This window comes from Kwoniella shandongensis, chromosome 2 (assembly GCF_008629635.2).
Source record: "Kwoniella shandongensis chromosome 2, complete sequence".
Taxonomy (NCBI): domain Eukaryota; kingdom Fungi; phylum Basidiomycota; class Tremellomycetes; order Tremellales; family Cryptococcaceae; genus Kwoniella; species Kwoniella shandongensis.
This window is the reverse complement of record NC_089288.1, coordinates 298,415-315,602: the sequence shown is the minus strand read 5'-3', so window position 1 is coordinate 315,602 and position 17,188 is coordinate 298,415. Positions and strand designations below refer to the sequence as shown.

General features: G+C 48.7%; 4 protein-coding genes across 4 annotated transcripts; 3 read left to right on the top strand and 1 right to left on the bottom strand.

Moving 5' to 3' along the window:
- Positions 1-7,181: 7,181 nt before the first annotated feature.
- On the top strand, positions 7,182-9,503 carry CI109_100806 (uncharacterized protein; the record flags this gene model as incomplete). The annotated part of the gene is made up of 7 exons (XM_032006159.1): positions 7,182-7,655; positions 7,713-8,889; positions 8,954-9,024; positions 9,078-9,124; positions 9,187-9,220; positions 9,286-9,295; positions 9,358-9,503. The coding sequence occupies 7 exons, from the start codon at positions 7,182-7,184 to the stop codon at positions 9,501-9,503; spliced, it is 1,959 nt and encodes a 652-aa protein (XP_031859553.1).
- Positions 9,504-9,914: 411 nt separating this feature from the next.
- Positions 9,915-11,828, top strand: CI109_100805 (uncharacterized protein; the record flags this gene model as incomplete). The annotated part of the gene is made up of 7 exons (XM_032006160.1): positions 9,915-10,007; positions 10,125-10,362; positions 10,492-10,523; positions 10,598-10,685; positions 10,771-10,985; positions 11,097-11,442; positions 11,542-11,828. The coding sequence occupies 7 exons, from the start codon at positions 9,915-9,917 to the stop codon at positions 11,826-11,828; spliced, it is 1,299 nt and encodes a 432-aa protein (XP_031859554.1).
- A 193-nt stretch (positions 11,829-12,021) lies between these two features.
- On the bottom strand, positions 12,022-14,769 carry CI109_100804 (uncharacterized protein; the record flags this gene model as incomplete). The annotated part of the gene is made up of 10 exons (XM_032006161.1): positions 12,022-12,129; positions 12,193-12,519; positions 12,584-13,098; positions 13,154-13,355; positions 13,413-13,570; positions 13,626-13,859; positions 13,927-14,170; positions 14,229-14,316; positions 14,372-14,547; positions 14,626-14,769. The coding sequence occupies 10 exons, from the start codon at positions 14,767-14,769 to the stop codon at positions 12,022-12,024; spliced, it is 2,196 nt and encodes a 731-aa protein (XP_031859555.1).
- Positions 14,770-15,028: 259 nt separating this feature from the next.
- CI109_100803 (uncharacterized protein) lies at positions 15,029-16,293 on the top strand (the record flags this gene model as incomplete). The annotated part of the gene is made up of 5 exons (XM_032006162.1): positions 15,029-15,367; positions 15,426-15,809; positions 15,875-15,983; positions 16,057-16,116; positions 16,178-16,293. The coding sequence occupies 5 exons, from the start codon at positions 15,029-15,031 to the stop codon at positions 16,291-16,293; spliced, it is 1,008 nt and encodes a 335-aa protein (XP_031859556.1).
- Between the last annotated feature and the right edge of the window lie 895 nt (positions 16,294-17,188).

Below are 17,188 nucleotides of genomic sequence, written 5' to 3'. Positions count from 1 at the left end.
CCTGTCTTGCAGCCATTTAGTTACCCAACCATTCTAGTTGAACAGAATTGCAAGAACAGCTTTTGCACAACAACCACACAATCTGTGCCTCATTGTGGGTGATATTTCTTCGGGGTGATTACTCTGGCTCATCCAGTTGTTATGCACATTGTGCTGGTGCTAACATGATAGTTGAGTACAGCACTTACTATTCACAAACTCATTACAACATGAACCACAATGGCAGTGCAGGCTCCTGCCAGGCAAAATCAACCCCCTCTGGTGCTCACCATAGGGCCATGTGCGAAGATGCTATAGCCCATGCAGCAGGCACTGTCAGTCCATCCCAGCTGTCTCACACTTTGCTGGATGGCAGTTGTGTCAAGGACTGCCATTCACAGCTCACCAATGGCAATCTTGCTAGCTACATACCCTCTCAGCCTATGAGAAGTGTGTACCACTCACAACATGGTGCTCCTAATTCAACATTGTGTGATTATCAGTCGATGTGTTTGGCTGCCATGAATTCTGCAGCAGGCAACATCCCCATTCAGCATCTGGCAAACTACATGAATCCTTTCCTCCACCACCCTGAGTCTGCCCGCCCTCAGCTGCCATCTGCTGGAGGGCAAAGGTGGCTGTCTGGCAAAGGATATGCTACGAACTACTCTCAGACTGCAACAACCATGCAGATGGCACAACACCCAACTCACACACCTGAAGGTGATCCACACAGAAACACAAATGCTTCATTGTCACAAGGATTTGCTAGTGGAGGGACCCAGTCCTCTAGCCATTACCCCCGCAGTCACAGCAGGGACCACTGAACCCAAATACAGTCTGAATTGCTGCAAGTAGTTGTATATAAGGATTCAGATACTGAAGATGAGTGTGTTGTGTGTATCTCAGGGGTAGCTGCAGAAGGGATTAGTCATGCTTTGTGACGTGACAGGTGCGGAACAAGAATAGATTCATGATTTATGCCGCCCAGAGACTGCACCTGACTTGCACATGCACACTTGATAGAGGATGAAGACTGTCTATGATATGATGATCAATATTACAACATATTTGACTCCTCAGTTGATGACTTTCTGCTGCATTCTATATCTGTCTAGTGACAGTACTCTGACTAAAGCTCCATTGACCTTTGGTGTACTCTTTCTGAAGTGTTGCCAGAGTGTTGACGGGATGTTATCGAAAGCTGGACCAAAAGTAACCCCTCACTAGTTTGGTAGTTAATGGGAGCGCAGCTGGATAGTAGTATAGTACCTCCACAGACCTGTGTGACATTTGCACCTACACCAACTTGATGACTGCTGGCAGCAGTCATTCCTAGTACCCTTACTTTCAGCTATGCAGATCCATTATCTCCTCCAAACTCAGAGGTCAAGACACAGGCTTCAATACTATGGTTTCAGTGGATTGGTTTGTGTACATATTGAAAGGTGTGGGGGAATGTCAGAGACAAAAGCTCACTCCTAAGCTGTAGCAATTTGCCAAGAGCAGCCTTCCGACAATAATGTCACCTCAGAAGTCAAAATGAAGGGGTTTAAGCAAAAAGGAAGGCCAGCGGTGTCCAAAAACCATCAAGCTCAAAGAATGTATATGAAGGCTTTGTTGTATCACTCCCAGTCAGCTCTCTCTCTGCAACATTTTCCTAACCAAGAAACCACAGATTATTAGGGTATCAAAAACTCAAGACGCACAATTATCGTGAGTATCTCATGCAACAGCTTAGCTGTTTGACTCCAGACAACATTCAGCAAATTGCATGCTACTGATGCAAGTGGAGCAGACCACATACACACACACCGAGACACAAGATGAGCTCACCCAGCAATTCACGCTCCAGATACAAGAACGATTTCAAGCGATTATCAACAAGAGCTTCAAAGGCATGTAACAACTGCAAATCTCACAAAGCCAAATGCTCAAAAGGGTACGTAGAAGATAATAAGCTTCTCATCATAGCCTAAGGCAGACAGTCTGACTGACAAGGAGGTCTGTTGGCAGCAATGCTGGAACGGGACCATGTGAACGTTGTTTTCGGCATAAGCTTGATGATTGCACATTCACAAGACTGGGCAGCAGTGGGTGAGTCAAATCAAATATCCTCTCAACACTGCCCTACTTAAGGAGGTTTCATGATTGTAATCCCTGACCAGCCTGTGTTACCTCTATGCAGCGGGAACCTTTACAAAGGTGATTCCTCCATGGGCACCGCAGGCAACCATAGTGGAATGAATATGGCATTGTATCCTGCTGGTTCCACTTCTCACACAGATGCTTTGCCTGAGGCCGATATGGTAGATTCTTCCCTTGACAGGTCTGGATCTGTTCTCCCTTACTTGCAGGCTAGAACTATCCTCCCAGCGCCAAGCTCCACTTCCTCCACAATGGCACCAGATTACAGTGGTGGGATGGGTGCGGCTTATGATTATACCAATCCCACTACCTACTCCTCCCCTGGACAATATGCTCCTCATGTAGGATTTCCTCCAGGTGGGTTTCAGCCCCCAGAGGGGCATGGCTCAAGCCATTCCGACAATGAGCAGCTTCCTTACGCTGCTGGAGAGGCTGTCCCCCAAGTCCAGCAAACTCCATCTGGTGCCTCAGTGCCCAGTGGGACTCAGCCCTTCAACTACAATGGATGGTACTATAAGGGCTAAGTTGAGCCGGGCTTGGTACCAGATGACCATGGAAGAGAGGTCAGGGGAAAGATTGTGGACTAGAATGGACCGTGTATATCTGAACAGTAGCAGTAGAAAGGTGGACGGTCATCAGTATGTCAAATGAATGAGTAGTCATGGCTATTGTGTATCATGATGACCAGATACTGCGGCTCATTGTCTGCTGAGAGAAATATCTGCAATGTGGCAATCAGCAGAGAGTTTAGACTTCAACAATTCCTCATCAAATATGGGGATCACATATGGGAAAGAATTGAAGAATATATCTCAAGGTTGCAATAATCCTTAGCAGGATGCAAATGGTCGATTATACATGTACTTTTTCCCAATTGGAAAGGAAAGATATATCCGTGAACAGTTTAACAGGTCTTAGTTACAGATGGACAGGCCACATTTCAGCTCAGACCAATCAAGCACAGCCATGAAAAAGAGTCAGGACAGTCAAACAAGCAGCACCTGTTGTCCTTCTCCTCCTAGACTGCAATTGACACTATGTCATTACGGGATGTCAGTCTCAGAGGTGAATGACAGAGCTGAATCTCTGTCAAGTGGTCAGTTTTGCTGGTCACTGTTTATTACCAATGCGAGCCTTTCATCAATGCTAGTTCCATTATGTTGACTCCTGTTATGTATACAAAAAGAGGGCATTATAACAGTGTCAAATAGTATCCTTTGTTTGAGTTTTCCTTCTCCTTTACCTGCCAAATTTGGCAGCTTGCTATGTGCTTGTGTCAGCAACACAAATGGTTTCATAGTTACCAATCCATTCAGTCCTTTGGTTTCAAATCTGCCCACCCATTGTACTTGGGTTTTTTGCAAAAGGTGCTCCATTCTGTGGGTGTGACGACTATGTTTGATGAACTTCTTGCACATGGTGCCACCTGACTAGCCTTGACATGTCACAGAATGTGGTGTTCAAAAATTGCTGTGATTGTTGGTCATGAAACAAGGAGTTATGAGCACTCAAAGGGGACTAAGTGACATGGCAGTGCTGCTCATAATATAGTACATACAGACATTGTCCTGTTTTCTATCAATCAATCAGTCAATCATCCAAGCATTCCAGCCAGAATAAGAACCTCGAACAATCACCAAATACGCATCTCCTTGTGAGTGATGTTCTTCCAGGGAATGGTCATTAATTTGTTGTCTAAGCCATTGAGTCACTTGTACAAGTGCTGACATAAAGTTGGAGCACAGCACTTAATATTCACAATCTCGTACAACATGAACCACAACAGCAATACAAAGTCCAGCCAGGCAAAGTCAACTCTCTCCAGTGCTGCCTACAAGGCAATGTGCGAAGATGCAATAGCCCATGCAGCAGGCACTGTTGATCCCTCCCCAGCCTCTCATCCTGTGCGCTATAGCACTCATTTCAAGGACTATCACTCCCAGCTTACTACTGGGAATGGTGACTGTGCTGGTGTAGATCAGAAGGTCTCTCGCTTGCAACCCAAGACCACCTTCCAGGAATCACCAAGAACTGTTCGTCGTTACAGAAAGATTTTGCCCCGTGGTGGAAATGATCCAACTGAGACCTCAACCCCAAAATCAAGAGCCGATTCCACAAGCACAGACATCCAGGACAAGAAGCACCCTGACACATGTGTTCATGTTCAGAGGTATGTGGCTGGAATTGATTCTCTCCATAGCTAAGGGCGATGGAACTAACACTGAGATGTGACAGCTATTCCAGTGAACCATGTGAAGAGTGTAAGGCCTTTGGCAATGGCAATCACCACTCAATCAATGGATTTGATACTAGGTAAGTCATGTCCTCATGACCAGATTACCAAAGGGGGTATTTTGATCCCTGGCTCACCCATGTACTCTGTTCTAGCAGGAACTCTGTTACTGCTGCTTCCTCTGCAGTTTTGGATGGTGCTAGTCGAACACCTCCTGCTTTATCCAATGACTTTTCTACTGGCTACAATTTGTCTCAGCTTGAGGGAAATGTGTACCCTTCACAGCATGGTGCTCCTAACCTTCCATCATATGATCCTCAAGCAGAGTGCCCAGCTGCTATGTATGGTGCTGCTGGTGATATCTCTCCTCAGCATCTGACAGACTACATCAATCCTTTACTACTTTATTATCCTTCTGCCGATGCTCCTTTTGCCTCCCCTCAACCCCAGTACTATGAAGGTGGAGATCCTTTGGACGGCCTACTGTCTATAGCCACCTTGGAGTGTCCGCCAGACCTGGGGTATAAAACAGGAGATTATCCCACCAGCAGTGCAAGTGCTTCATCCGGAAGGACTGCTCATGGTTGGACCCAATAATTTCACTGCAATGGGAGGGCAGCCACAAGGCTGATTGCTCAGAAAGACACATTGCTGAATTATTGGATGCTGGAGCCAGGACTGTTGTACATATCTTCGGTGTAGCAGTAGACATATGTGGGGTAATAGGTACTTAGTGATGTGATAAGCCTAGAGTGATGGTGTCTGTTTGATCTTGGCCATCCTGAGACTGCACATGACCTGCCTGCACAGTTGTCAATTGATGTCTATGACTTGGAAATCAATGCAAGCATGGATAGCAATCTGTCAGTAACATCACCAAGCCAGTGTGTCATGAATGACAACTACCATGACCAACATTCTCGGGTATACATAACCAGAACCGGGAGGTTCAGCAGAATCCCAATCATCATGACCTTTTATAGTGCGATGTGGTGCTTGGATAGCAAAGTTGGCCACTGGCTAGGCAGTGTGTTATTACACAGTGGCCAACTATGCTGTCCAAAGCTTGGCATCATACTGAAAGGTCACAGGAAAGAGGATTTGGCTGGAACTCCCTCCTCTGGCTATATATACCTGAGGATGTTGGTCTTGGTGGTTGTCATTCATGACAAGGGTGATGTTTAGGGTTGATGGTGGAAAGTGTGGCAGATGCCTGCGCATGAACTTAGACTGTGTGGAGACTCCTACTATTGTCGAGATGACCTTGTTGATGACGATGGCAGCGCCTTCAATAGTTATGGGGACTTGTCTGAGAAGTTGCTTGACTCCTCCTACAACTACGGCAACCTCTCTGAAATACACTGAAGAGCTCCTGTTGGAGCACTCATCAGCTCAAGCCTTGGGCAACAACGGGACTGGGCCTGAATGGACAAGTCACCCGGGACATGGACACTGTTTGGACTGAATGTGGATGTGGACCACCGTGAATGAAAGAATCTGAGGATGTTGCAGATGAGTGTGCTGTGTATATATAAACAACAGCAAGCAAATGGTTGTTGGGTCATCTGTACATTGTGATCAATGAGCATTATGATAACAGCTGGGGTTTTGTCATCTTGGCATATAAAGAGATCACACTTGATTTGTTCTCATCTGTCACGACCGTATACCGATAATCGCGAACATGCCACGAAACTCATCGTAATTCATAAAACCTCGACGCGTTTATACTCACGACCGTATACCGATAATCGCGAACATGCCACGAAACTCGTCGTAATTCATAAAACCTCGACGCGTTTATACGAACTTAGAACTATCACATCGTCGTACCGCGAATCTTAGATCTTTACCAATACATGTGAGTCCAGAATATGGCCTTTCAGCAATTGGCAACCGGGAACATGAACATAACCGAGAACAAGCGAGAATCGCAAAGGGATATAGATGAAGGAACAACCGTAGTCAAGAGAACGAATCCCCAGCGATTCTCGATTTTAGTCTTCACCGTAGTACATGAACTTAGCCACCGTAGCCACGATCTTAGTAGTCACCCGATCAGTCTCGACTTAGCTGTATATATGTTATACCCTTAAGTCCATGACACACGCGAACTTCACATCTACAATACTGTTTTGGGTCGAATCTTGGTCATTGGCTGGTCGGTGTGACGCCCCTGACATCATCATAGGAACACCTGTCTTCAAAACCGGTGCAGATTTGGTACAGGTTATCTCAAGTGGCAGCATGTATGTGTACTGTCTGCAGAAGGCTGAGCTTTGTACCTTGTATCTGTCTTTTGGGAGGGATTGCTTGCTCACTTTGGGTTACATCAACAATCTTTGTGGTCATTCATGCATGACATGACAATGAGTGTTGCATCGTGCTTATCATCCGGTTCCCTGCGTCATTTCGTCGCTTGACTACGACCACGTGGCGTCGCGGGGAAATTACCTGAATAGGGCAAGATCTCGGGACCAGAATAGACATATTTGAGATCGAGATTGGACCGCACAGGTACTCAAACCCCCTCCCTGTCGTCGTTCTGGGGTCAATTGTCTCATACCTTTTGTGCTACATACAGCTGGCTTTGACTGCAGCTGGCTGCAATGGCACCAAATTTTTCCATCAATCATTTGTATTTGTATCCATTGGCTATTGGCTCATCGCATCGGTACATCGGACTTGTTACAGGCCGACAGCACGGGCGGTGAAGAAACGGTCTAGTGGAGCGAGCGAAGCACTTTTGGTCATCAAAACTTCTTTCATTGCTTCGAACATTAACTTAGAAAAGCACACCATCGATTACGGTAGCTTCAGAATGCACAACCTCCAACAATCCACCTATAATCAATATCCTCTGCGGGACGGTGCTGCTCATCAGCTCGCCCACATGCGGCATCACGATCCTTGGGCGCATAATGCCATGTGTTGCGATCAAGATCATGGCGGATCATCCTCGACATCGTCCTCGACTCAGCAACAGTACCACCCTCTCGGTAGACTGCAAACCCCAGCGCATCATCACGACGACTTGGCCACCTGCACGGCCGATTGCCCAATGGAGACGTACTGTTGCGACGGGGACTATTGCACCGGTCATCATGCCGGATGTGATGAAAGTGATGAGTGTTGCACCGACCCTAAGTGTGATGAGAGCGGAGACGTATGTGATCACGATCATGGCGAATGTAATGGACATGACGAGAGTCATGGTCATCACGAAGGAGGTGGTGTGAAAAGTTTAGAAGAGTGGGCAGATTCGAAAGAAGGATGTCATGCACTCCAACAACTGGTACGTCGACGTTGATGCATCCGTGGGAACAACCTCTTGTGCTGACAAATCACACAGCTGGAATGCTGCAACCAGCCCGACTGTGGGATACCTGTATGTCCCACCGAGAACGCCGCGGTTCATCCACCGCCCCCAGATCCTCTTGCTGCTTTATTCGCTTCGATGACTGCTCAATCGGTCGCTCCCGCGCCTGTCGCCGTCGACGAGAATACGACTCAGATGGAATTCGCATCTCATACCTGTCACTGGGGCAATTGTCATCTCGTCTTCAAGTCGATGCCAGATCTACTCGCCCACGTTGCAGCTGACCATCTGAGCGCTTGGGGTGTCGGACAGCGGAGCGCTCAAGACAATGATGCTATACAAGCTATGATGACGCCTCCAGCTCCACAATCGACTCCGCAATCAGGATCTGGGCTTCCAACACCGACTATCCCTCAAGGATTCAACGGAAATATGATGGTCCATCCCACTCCACCACAGGTGACTATGAGTGAACAAGATCGTTTGTTATCTTGTCTTTGGGACGACTGTTTCCCCATCACCGAGATGCCGACCGTCGTGCCCGAAGCTTCGAATACGAATACAACCAACATGGTCTACCACGATCATCATCACTTGCACAGCCACGATCACTCGACTGCGGCTGGCGAGCCTTATAGTCCTGGCACCTTGCTACGTCATGTCTTGGAAGAGCATCTCGGTGTCCCCGGCGAGATCATAGGATGGCCTGAACCATCCGTATCCGGAATCCAACAGCAACAACAGCTCGAAAAATATCATCACCATCATCACGTGGATCCGCATCACCTAGGTCACCATTATCACGATCATGATCACAATCAACCCCATCCTCACGCACCACCTCACCATCATCATCCTCTCCCAACTCCACCTTCCACCGTTCACACCGAAAGATCAACATCTCCCGCTCCGAGCTTGACTCGTCAGCATATCTGTCATTGGCCTGGATGTTCGATCGACACTCCGTTCCCCGACACTGCCTCGCTGATGGACCATTTGTCCGAAGTCCATATCCCGCGGGGTCAAGAATCTTACGCATGTCATTGGGAAGGTTGTCGAGGAGAAGGAAGGACTTTCAAGAGTCGACAAAAGGTGCTCAGGCATTTGCAAAGTCATGTTGCTCACAAGCCGTTCGTATGTGGTCTCTGCGACCAGGCTTTCTCAGAAGCCGCCCCTCTGTCCGCTCACATGCGAAGGCATGCTCAAGAGAGTGAGTGGACTTGGTCGATATTAGCATTCAGTCACGATCTTTATCACTGACATCTCGCTATCAGAACCATTCAAATGTGAACACCCAGGGTGTGGAAAGTCTTTTGCCATTTCATCGTCTTTGACGATCCACATGGTGAGCGTGGCGTTTCAATCAAACAACAGCATTGTGCTGATATACCTACTAAGCGTACGCACAACGGAGAAAAACCCTTCGTCTGTCCTTACTGTCAAAAGTGAGTATGAATATAGCACATTTGATTACAAAGTATACTGACAGTTGTTTTCTAACTCAAAGGGGTTTCATCGAAGCCTCCAATTTGACAAAACACGTGAGTTCCTTCTTTCTACCCCATTCGTCAAGTGACCCTGACTGATGTCTGACTGTCTTTTACAGATCCGTACTCGTATGTGCATCCGAAAATGTCCTCCGGTTTGATATTCCGTGCTGACTTCTTCACCTCCGCAGACACTGGCGAAAGACCTTTCGCATGTGCACACCCCGGTTGTGGGAAGAGGTTCACTCGACCTGATCAGCTCAAGCGACATATGAAAGTGCACGACAAGCCGCACTCGAGCTACGGGAAGCCTACTCAGACAAAGGTGGTCGTATAAGGACCATCTAGTCACTCACAAGGACCAAGAGTTGGCCTCGTAAATGGCATAGGCGAGAGAAATGATAAGACACGATGAGAAGAAAATGAAGTTTAGTGGTCAAATCTTGGGTTATTCGGCAGACTTATGAAATGCAAATTTATGCCAAGCAGTCTCATCTGGGTCCGGCTGTTCTATCAGACCGTGAACCCTTTCTAGCCAAGTCTGACGAGACAAAAGTCCAACACCATCGGTTCTTTAGATTAGATAAATCCGGTGCAAGTGCCACTTTGCCTCCGGTCTCGCGACCTCCACGTTGAACGCGCGGTTTCGATTGCACCGACAACCGACAGAGAAGCAACATTATTTGTACTTGTTCTTCCCCTAGATTACGACTTGTTTTGTATTTATACTTACGACTCGGCCCTCATCATGACTCGAGACACCGACCTGTACGCTTCGTACCTTGCGCTGGGGCTGCAAGCTCTGATACCCATCACGGTGGGCTCGTTCAAGTCGCTCAAGGTGAGTTTGGCCAAACCCCTGCCCAATTTCGACCACCAAAGACCCCGTCCCAGTCTCCTCTTACATTCTTTGGCTCTTAACGAATGTCTTTCATACTAACTATTATGATATCAATAGACTCCCGCAGCTACACTGCGGAAACTCCGAGCAGCGCGACGGGACAAGCTCGCTCAAGATTTAGCTTACGAAGATGACCTCGACCTTCTCGAAGAAGACGAAGAGACTATCGAGGAGACTTTGACTTGGGCAGATTCGTTATTGTTCCCAGTACTCGGGTCAGTCGCGTTATTGGGACTGTGGGCGATCTTGAAGTACGTGGGGAAGAAGTGGATAAATCTCGTGCTGGGAGTTTATTGTAAGTCTTAGTCTGGAGAGCGCTTTCCTTCGTCGCCCTTCCACTTTGATGGATGCGGCTGCAAATGATCTTGTCAAGTGGAGCAAGTGACTTCACACCGGGAGCTGACGCTCTTGTTTCGCGGCCTAGTTTCCGGAGCAGGAATATTCGCGGTACAATCGGTGAGCTGCCGGTTTTTAGTCATTCGCCTGAGACAAAATAGCAGCTGACGGTTTGTGTTTCTGTGATCTTTTAGACTTTCTCCTCGATAGTCAACTTTGCTCTTCGTCAGTTGTCCATCAAGCCCAAGACGTATCACGTTCGCATCTCCGCAGGTATCCGACGTGAGTAACCTTGAACACACTGTCACACCCGCAACCCTGTTCAGTTGGCTCACCCTACCTTGCTGATTTGTCCTTTCGATCACAGAAATATTCCACCTGCCCATCACTCTCCCTTCCCTCCTTCTGCTCCCTGTATCCATAATTTTACCAGCACTATACATCCCCCTCGGACGACCTTACATTCTCTCGAACGTCCTGGCGTTATCGTTGAGTACGGCGACGTTGGCATTGCTCAAGCTTGATTCGTTCTTGACGGCGTTCTCGTTATTGGGTTTATTGTTGATCTACGATATCTTCTGGGTGAGTGGTGAACAGTCCGCGTTTCGTACGCGTTGTTTTCTGTATTGGATTATCCATCATGCCGACATGGTACATAATGGCAGCTGACACACCCTTCTTATGTCATGACAGGTTTTCGCTACCCCCGTCATGGTAACCGTTGCCAAAGGTATCGATGCCCCCATCAAGATCCTCTCTCCCAAGACTTCTCCCTTTTCCAGCCCTACGGAATTTGCCATGCTCGGTCTTGGCGATATCGTTGTCCCAGGACTCGTCATCGCCCTTTGTCTGCGGTACGACCTACACCGACATGTCAAGTCCCATCCAGAGGAAGATGTGACGAGTAGGAGTAAATTCGGGAAGGGATACTTCATCGCTGGGTTGGTCAGTTATGTGATTGGGTTGGGGACGACGATGGTTGTTATGCATTGGACGAAGAGGGCACAACCGGCATTGTTGTATCTCAGTCCTGCGTGTAGTGAGTCTTCTCTCTTCTTACGTCTTGTATAACTCAGTGCGGTGTCACAAATGATGCCTGCTAGATCATGACGACGCTTACTGACGTCACCTCTCGCAGCGATTGGACCGCTCTTGCTCGCTCTCGCACGAGGCGAACTCAAAGACCTATGGGCATTCAATGACGCGCCCTCGGAAGAGGAAGATGACAAGAAAGTGATCTTGGACGAATCGATCGAACCTCCCTCGGAGATCGCTCATCAAGCTCGTCTTGCCGCAAAGGAGGAAGTGGAAGATGGGACCCTAACACCTTTGGAAGAAAACGATAGTTGGATGGAAGGTGGGGTAGTTGGTGGTGGGGCGGAGGAGGGAAAGCCAAGAAAGAGGAAGGGCGGCAAGAGAAAGTGAGGGTGTGCGGGAGGTTAGATCATCACAATAACATGCGAATCAATGGAACTAGATCGACATGACATCACAGATTCATAAGGCATATAAAAGAGGCATCGATGCAAGGTATAAATGCGAACACGGCTCAGTCTTAGCGGATCTCGTTGGGTCCTAGCTCAGCGTAAGCTGATGGGGGTGACTACCGGCAAAGGTCTTATCGACGCAAGCTTCGTCTGTACTTGATGAAAGCCACCAAGTTCTCGTACGCCTCTTCTCCCCTCACTCTTGCTTGACGATCGTTTCTTCGATCGATTTTCTTGACCTGTTCAGCATAGCACACATGTCAACCAGACAATCTCGTATATTTGGAAAGAAAACGACTCACCTCGCCCTTCACTTTCGCCACGATGCCAGATAACCCCTCCAGGAATGCTCCTTTGACAAAGACCTCTTGATCGTAATCTCTCGTCTCGTCCGCGTACATATCTATGACGGCGTTCAAGACCGCAATCAATGTCTCTGATGATAGTGGTGCAGCTGACGATGTGAGTTGCTGGATCAGCCAAGTACCGATCGCACGGTTCTCTTCTACCGTGACGTTTTGACGAGAGGCGAGTGAAGAGAGAGCCTCGATACACCTGGTCTTGGCAACTTCGGATCGGAGGACGGCCAAAACATCAATGAGAGTCTGGATCTGTTGGGATTGAACGGTCTGTGGTTCGCTCGCAGTTAGCTTCAAACTCTCCCAGTGATGTAACGTCGAAACACCAACGTACGAGTTGAGCCGGAGCAATCTTGGCTACTCCCCAAATGCAGCCCAAAGCCATTTGCAACACCTCGACCCTCATCTCCTGGCCCTTCATAGTCAAAGCTTGAGGCTCCGATCCGATCGTCTCGACTGTCGCGAACATCGCATCCCAGATACCTTGAACAGGTACAGCGGCGGCCGCTTGTGATGCGGCGCTTGGGTTGGAAGGTAACGACGCAGCGGTTGTGAGAAGGAGGTTGTTCAACGCTTCGAGAGCGCGCAAGTGCAGCATTGAAAGGACGGATGTAGTGGGTGGATGAGGAGAAGGATTGTCGTTAGCAGGAGGGAAGGAGAGCTGTGTGAGCTGGGACAAGGCAGTGAGCCGTTGAGGAAGTTGGAGGCCAGTGAGAAGGTGGGAAAGTGTCGCTCCGGGGTTAACGACTGGGTTTGTTGAGAGGTCTTCGAACATGGCATCTGGTTCTCGACCTCGTTCAATCAGACCTTCGTCATCGATCACGTCGTCCATCTCCTCGTCTTCGTCTGCTGTGTTTGAATTGTCAGCGGTTATCCGTACTAAATCGTGACAAAGCTAACTCACCATCACCATCCTCCTCGACCGCCTCCGCACCATTCGGTCCTTCTTCCTCATCTTCCAGTCCAGCGCAGATGTTCGTCAAAACCTCCAACGCGGTCACCACGGTACTCAAACTTCGCTCAATGCGCTCTAAAGACAACTCGGGACCTGACCTGTGATCGGTCTTGGCATCTTTACCAAGTGCAGTGACGACGTCCTGTTTTGGCTGATAAGACAAGATCAGTTGAACGGCTCGGGAGTTGAACATAAGCGGACAACTTACAAGCGCCTGTACCAGCTCCAACACTCGTCCAACGACGCTTTGCAAGTTGACATCAAGCAGCCCATTTACCAGTGGTAGGACGGTAGCATTGGTGATGGTGCTGATATCTACTTTCTCGTCCGCCCATGAACCCGCACGAACGCAATTTCTCAACACACCTGCGAATGATATCAGCATCGTTTACGGCCAGCACCCAGATGTAGATGAACATACCACAAACGAGAACCCTTCTCAACAGAGCCCGACCTTCTGGCAGCTCTTCCTGAGCGTCACCATTTGATTGCTTGTCCTTCCCCTTTCCTTTCTTCGACTTCGCCTGCTGGCTGCTTTCCGCGGGAGCGTGATCTTGCTGAGCGACTTCGATCAGAGTCTGCAAAGCAGAAGGGTGGGTGATAAGGGCTTTTCGGAAAGGGAAGTTGTCTTGTGACAAGGAATACAAAGCTTGAGCTGCACCAGTGATGTGTCAGCGTCGAAATTCGCGAAGCCAGCCGGTGGTTAAATAGGTTGAACGTACCTGCGGCCAATGATACACCGAGACCGAGCTTCTCCCGCCCTTGGAGCACCTTCACAAGTAGACCCTCGCTTGCCACAGCATTGACAGCTTGCAATGTCTTAGGACTCGCTTCGGCCATGCTCCACAAGAGGGAAATGACGTTCTCAGCCAAGTCCAGGAGGTGTTTTCGTTCTTGGAAGAATTTGTCGGAAGTAGCTTGAGACTGATCCGCTCCGGTGAGGATAGTGTCGATGGTACTGGAGATCTGCACCAGTGTTGTTGTCAGCTTTCTTAATGATGTATCACGACACTCGGAAGCTCACCTTGCCAATTAGCACAGTCAGGTGGGACATGATCCCCTTGTTGGCCATCTCTCCACAGAGCTCGTGACCGCCATCAATCGCAAGGTTCCTGCGAGGAAGGGACTCAGCTTAGCTGACGGAGAACAAGTACATGTGGTACACACCTCAAAGCACCTGACGCTTCCACGACGACCTCATCGATATCGTCCGATAATCGCTCAATGAGCTCGCCGACCACATTTCTACTTTGGAACAGTCTTCGAGTCGCAGCGTCATTCTGAATGAGGTTACAAATGGCAGCACAAGCCCATGTCCTGTCGGCGTATTGAGGTGATTTGAGCTAAAAACAAGTCGACTGTCATCAGCTCTGCTACAGAGACACAGAGAATCGAGCTTCAGCTGAGAAATCGTCACACACCTTATTGAGAATAGGTAACATCTGCTTCTCCTTCGCCGGATCTGCCTTCCCCTCGGCCTTTCCAGCTCCCAGGTGCGCGTCAGGCACTCTGAGGGGGTTGTGTCTCCACGCTTGTGTCTTCTTCTTGTACTGTGCTTTCCCCATGTTGTCTATGTTATCGTAGGTAAACTGTGTTGAGTGAAGAACAAAAGTCAAGGATAGCTTGTAAAAGTTAACAGTGCCGGTGGAGGACCCAAAGCTGTCATCCTCAGAAATTAATATGATGGACCGTGGGAAACTGATAAGGCACGTGCGGATTTGTTTTCGATAAAGTTGGTAGCATATCGATCCCAAGTTCGCAAAATTCAACAACAAATTTCATTCACAGTGCTGGCTACATCTAGTATAGACGAGACTTACCAGCATGGTACAAACGACTGAACAGAAGGTATCGAAAACAGGTGGAGACGACCTTGACGATGGTCTCGAGCTCGACCCCGATCTCCTCGCGGATTCAGACGCCGAAGCTGAGGGATCCGGCTCCGAAGCTGAAGAAGAGGAAGACAACGCTGTCCTTGAAGAGGAGGATGACTTCGAACCTGCAGAGATAGTGGACGAGGATGAGCCGTCAGCTAGCAACTCTGCTGGAGAGGGAAAGAAGAGAAAGGCGGATGAGGTGGAGCTAGGGGACGAAAGTGAGGAAGCGAAGAAAGCCGAGAAGAAGAGACGGAAGAAGGAGAAGGAGAAGGAGCGTAAGGCTAAAGTGAGTTGGGCTCTAGCAGCCCAATAATTCGAATCTTATTGTGCTGACATGACAGCAGAAACGACAAAATGGTGCTGCCAACTCTACTCCTAATGACGCCCCGACACACTTCACCACCTCCGAACTCTCTGCCGTCTTTCTCAAATCCTTACGCGAATCATATCCGTCCGCAAGCGCTGTCGAACTCGAAGACAAGCTCATCCCCGAAACAAACTTACTCTCACCAGCCGAATACTCCGTTCCCAAAGCCGTCGAGAGCGCAGAAGGAGAAGCGTCCTTTGTTTCCTTGGCCAAACGGGTGGAAACTTTGCTGAAGCCATTGAAGAGTAAAAAGCTGGAGACTGGATCACCGAGGGTGATCATCCTCTCTTTGTCAGGATTGAGATGTGCGGATGTGGTTAGAGGAGTTAGAGATATCAAGGGTCCAGGGGAGGTTGCAAAAGTGAGCTGCAACGGGCTACGACTCAGCAAATTCCATGCTCACTGTTCACCGTCACACCTTGGTAGCTATTCGCGAAACACTTCAAACTCGCTGATCAGGTGAAATACCTCGAAAAGACAAAAGTGACAATTGCTGTCGGTACACCAGCCCGAGTAGGCAAGCTACTGGAGGAAGGTGAGTGTGCTGCTTGACGTCCGTTTCACCATAGGACCACGGGTCAGCTGATCTGATAACGATGTTCGTCAAGGTGCCATCAAAATCACCCCAACTACCGTTGTACTGCTAGACATAAGCCATAAAGACAGCAGTGAGTATCACTTCCCGTTTCAATCTGGTCAATCGCCCTTGCTGAAACGCCGCTCACGCAGAAACGAGGACTATTCTGACATTACCCGAAGTCCGAGACGAGCTGTGGAAATCAATCTTCGGCGGTGAAGCGAGAGCGACGCTGATAGGAGGAGGTGCTCGAATAGGGGCCTGCTAGAGACACCATATGCATGGGTACATATTCGTATGGCGAACACTAAATGAAGGCTCAAATATGGACAATCGGTCTCAGACATCCTCTGACCCCACACGCTGTTCTGTCTTGTAACATACGCTGCAGCTCTTATTCAACACACATCCTCTTTGTAATATACGCGCTCGTCTCCCTTAGGTCCATCTTCTTTCCTACCTTCCGTGCGCTCCCTATCACCTGCGTCATGATTGTCCGCTCGCTTCACCCGGCTCCACAGCGCTCAACACGACCGCCTTCTTGTGGCCAAAAAGGTAAGGGGCGGTGCGCCCCAGATTCAACGACGGCTATTGTCAGTCCTTCCAGTCCCCTGTGAGAGTTCAGGCAATTTACGCGAGTTCGGATCGAAGAGGTGCCATTCACGGGGTGGAACTGTGGTGCTCTCAGGGATGTAACCTTTAGGGGACCAATGAGGCGAGCAATACGTTTCAGTGTGGTTGTAGTGCAATCAAAATAGTAAGAGGGTAATTTATCGGATTGCCCAGCCTGGAGATTGTACTCACTCTGTGTGGGTGTTTGGGTGCTGCCTGATGCTGAATATCTCTGCAAAGCTTCTTGATCTTGATAAAGATATGTGTGTGCAGAGTTGGCATTTGATGCAGGCAAAGAGAACATGTTGCCCTCTCCATAAAAAGAGGAAGGGGCCGCCATCTCAAAACCACCTGGAGCTGTGTAGGGCGCATGGGAGATCTGCATTGTGCTGTTGCTGGAATTGGGCTGGTTGTCCAGATGTTCATTCGGTTGCGGTCTGCTCAACCAGAATAGTATAGGCTGGTCAGCCATCAAAGCTTCATCAGATGATGCAGTCATAAGACGATGACCATTAGGAGTCGCAGTTTCAAGAGAACAGGTATCTTGACAC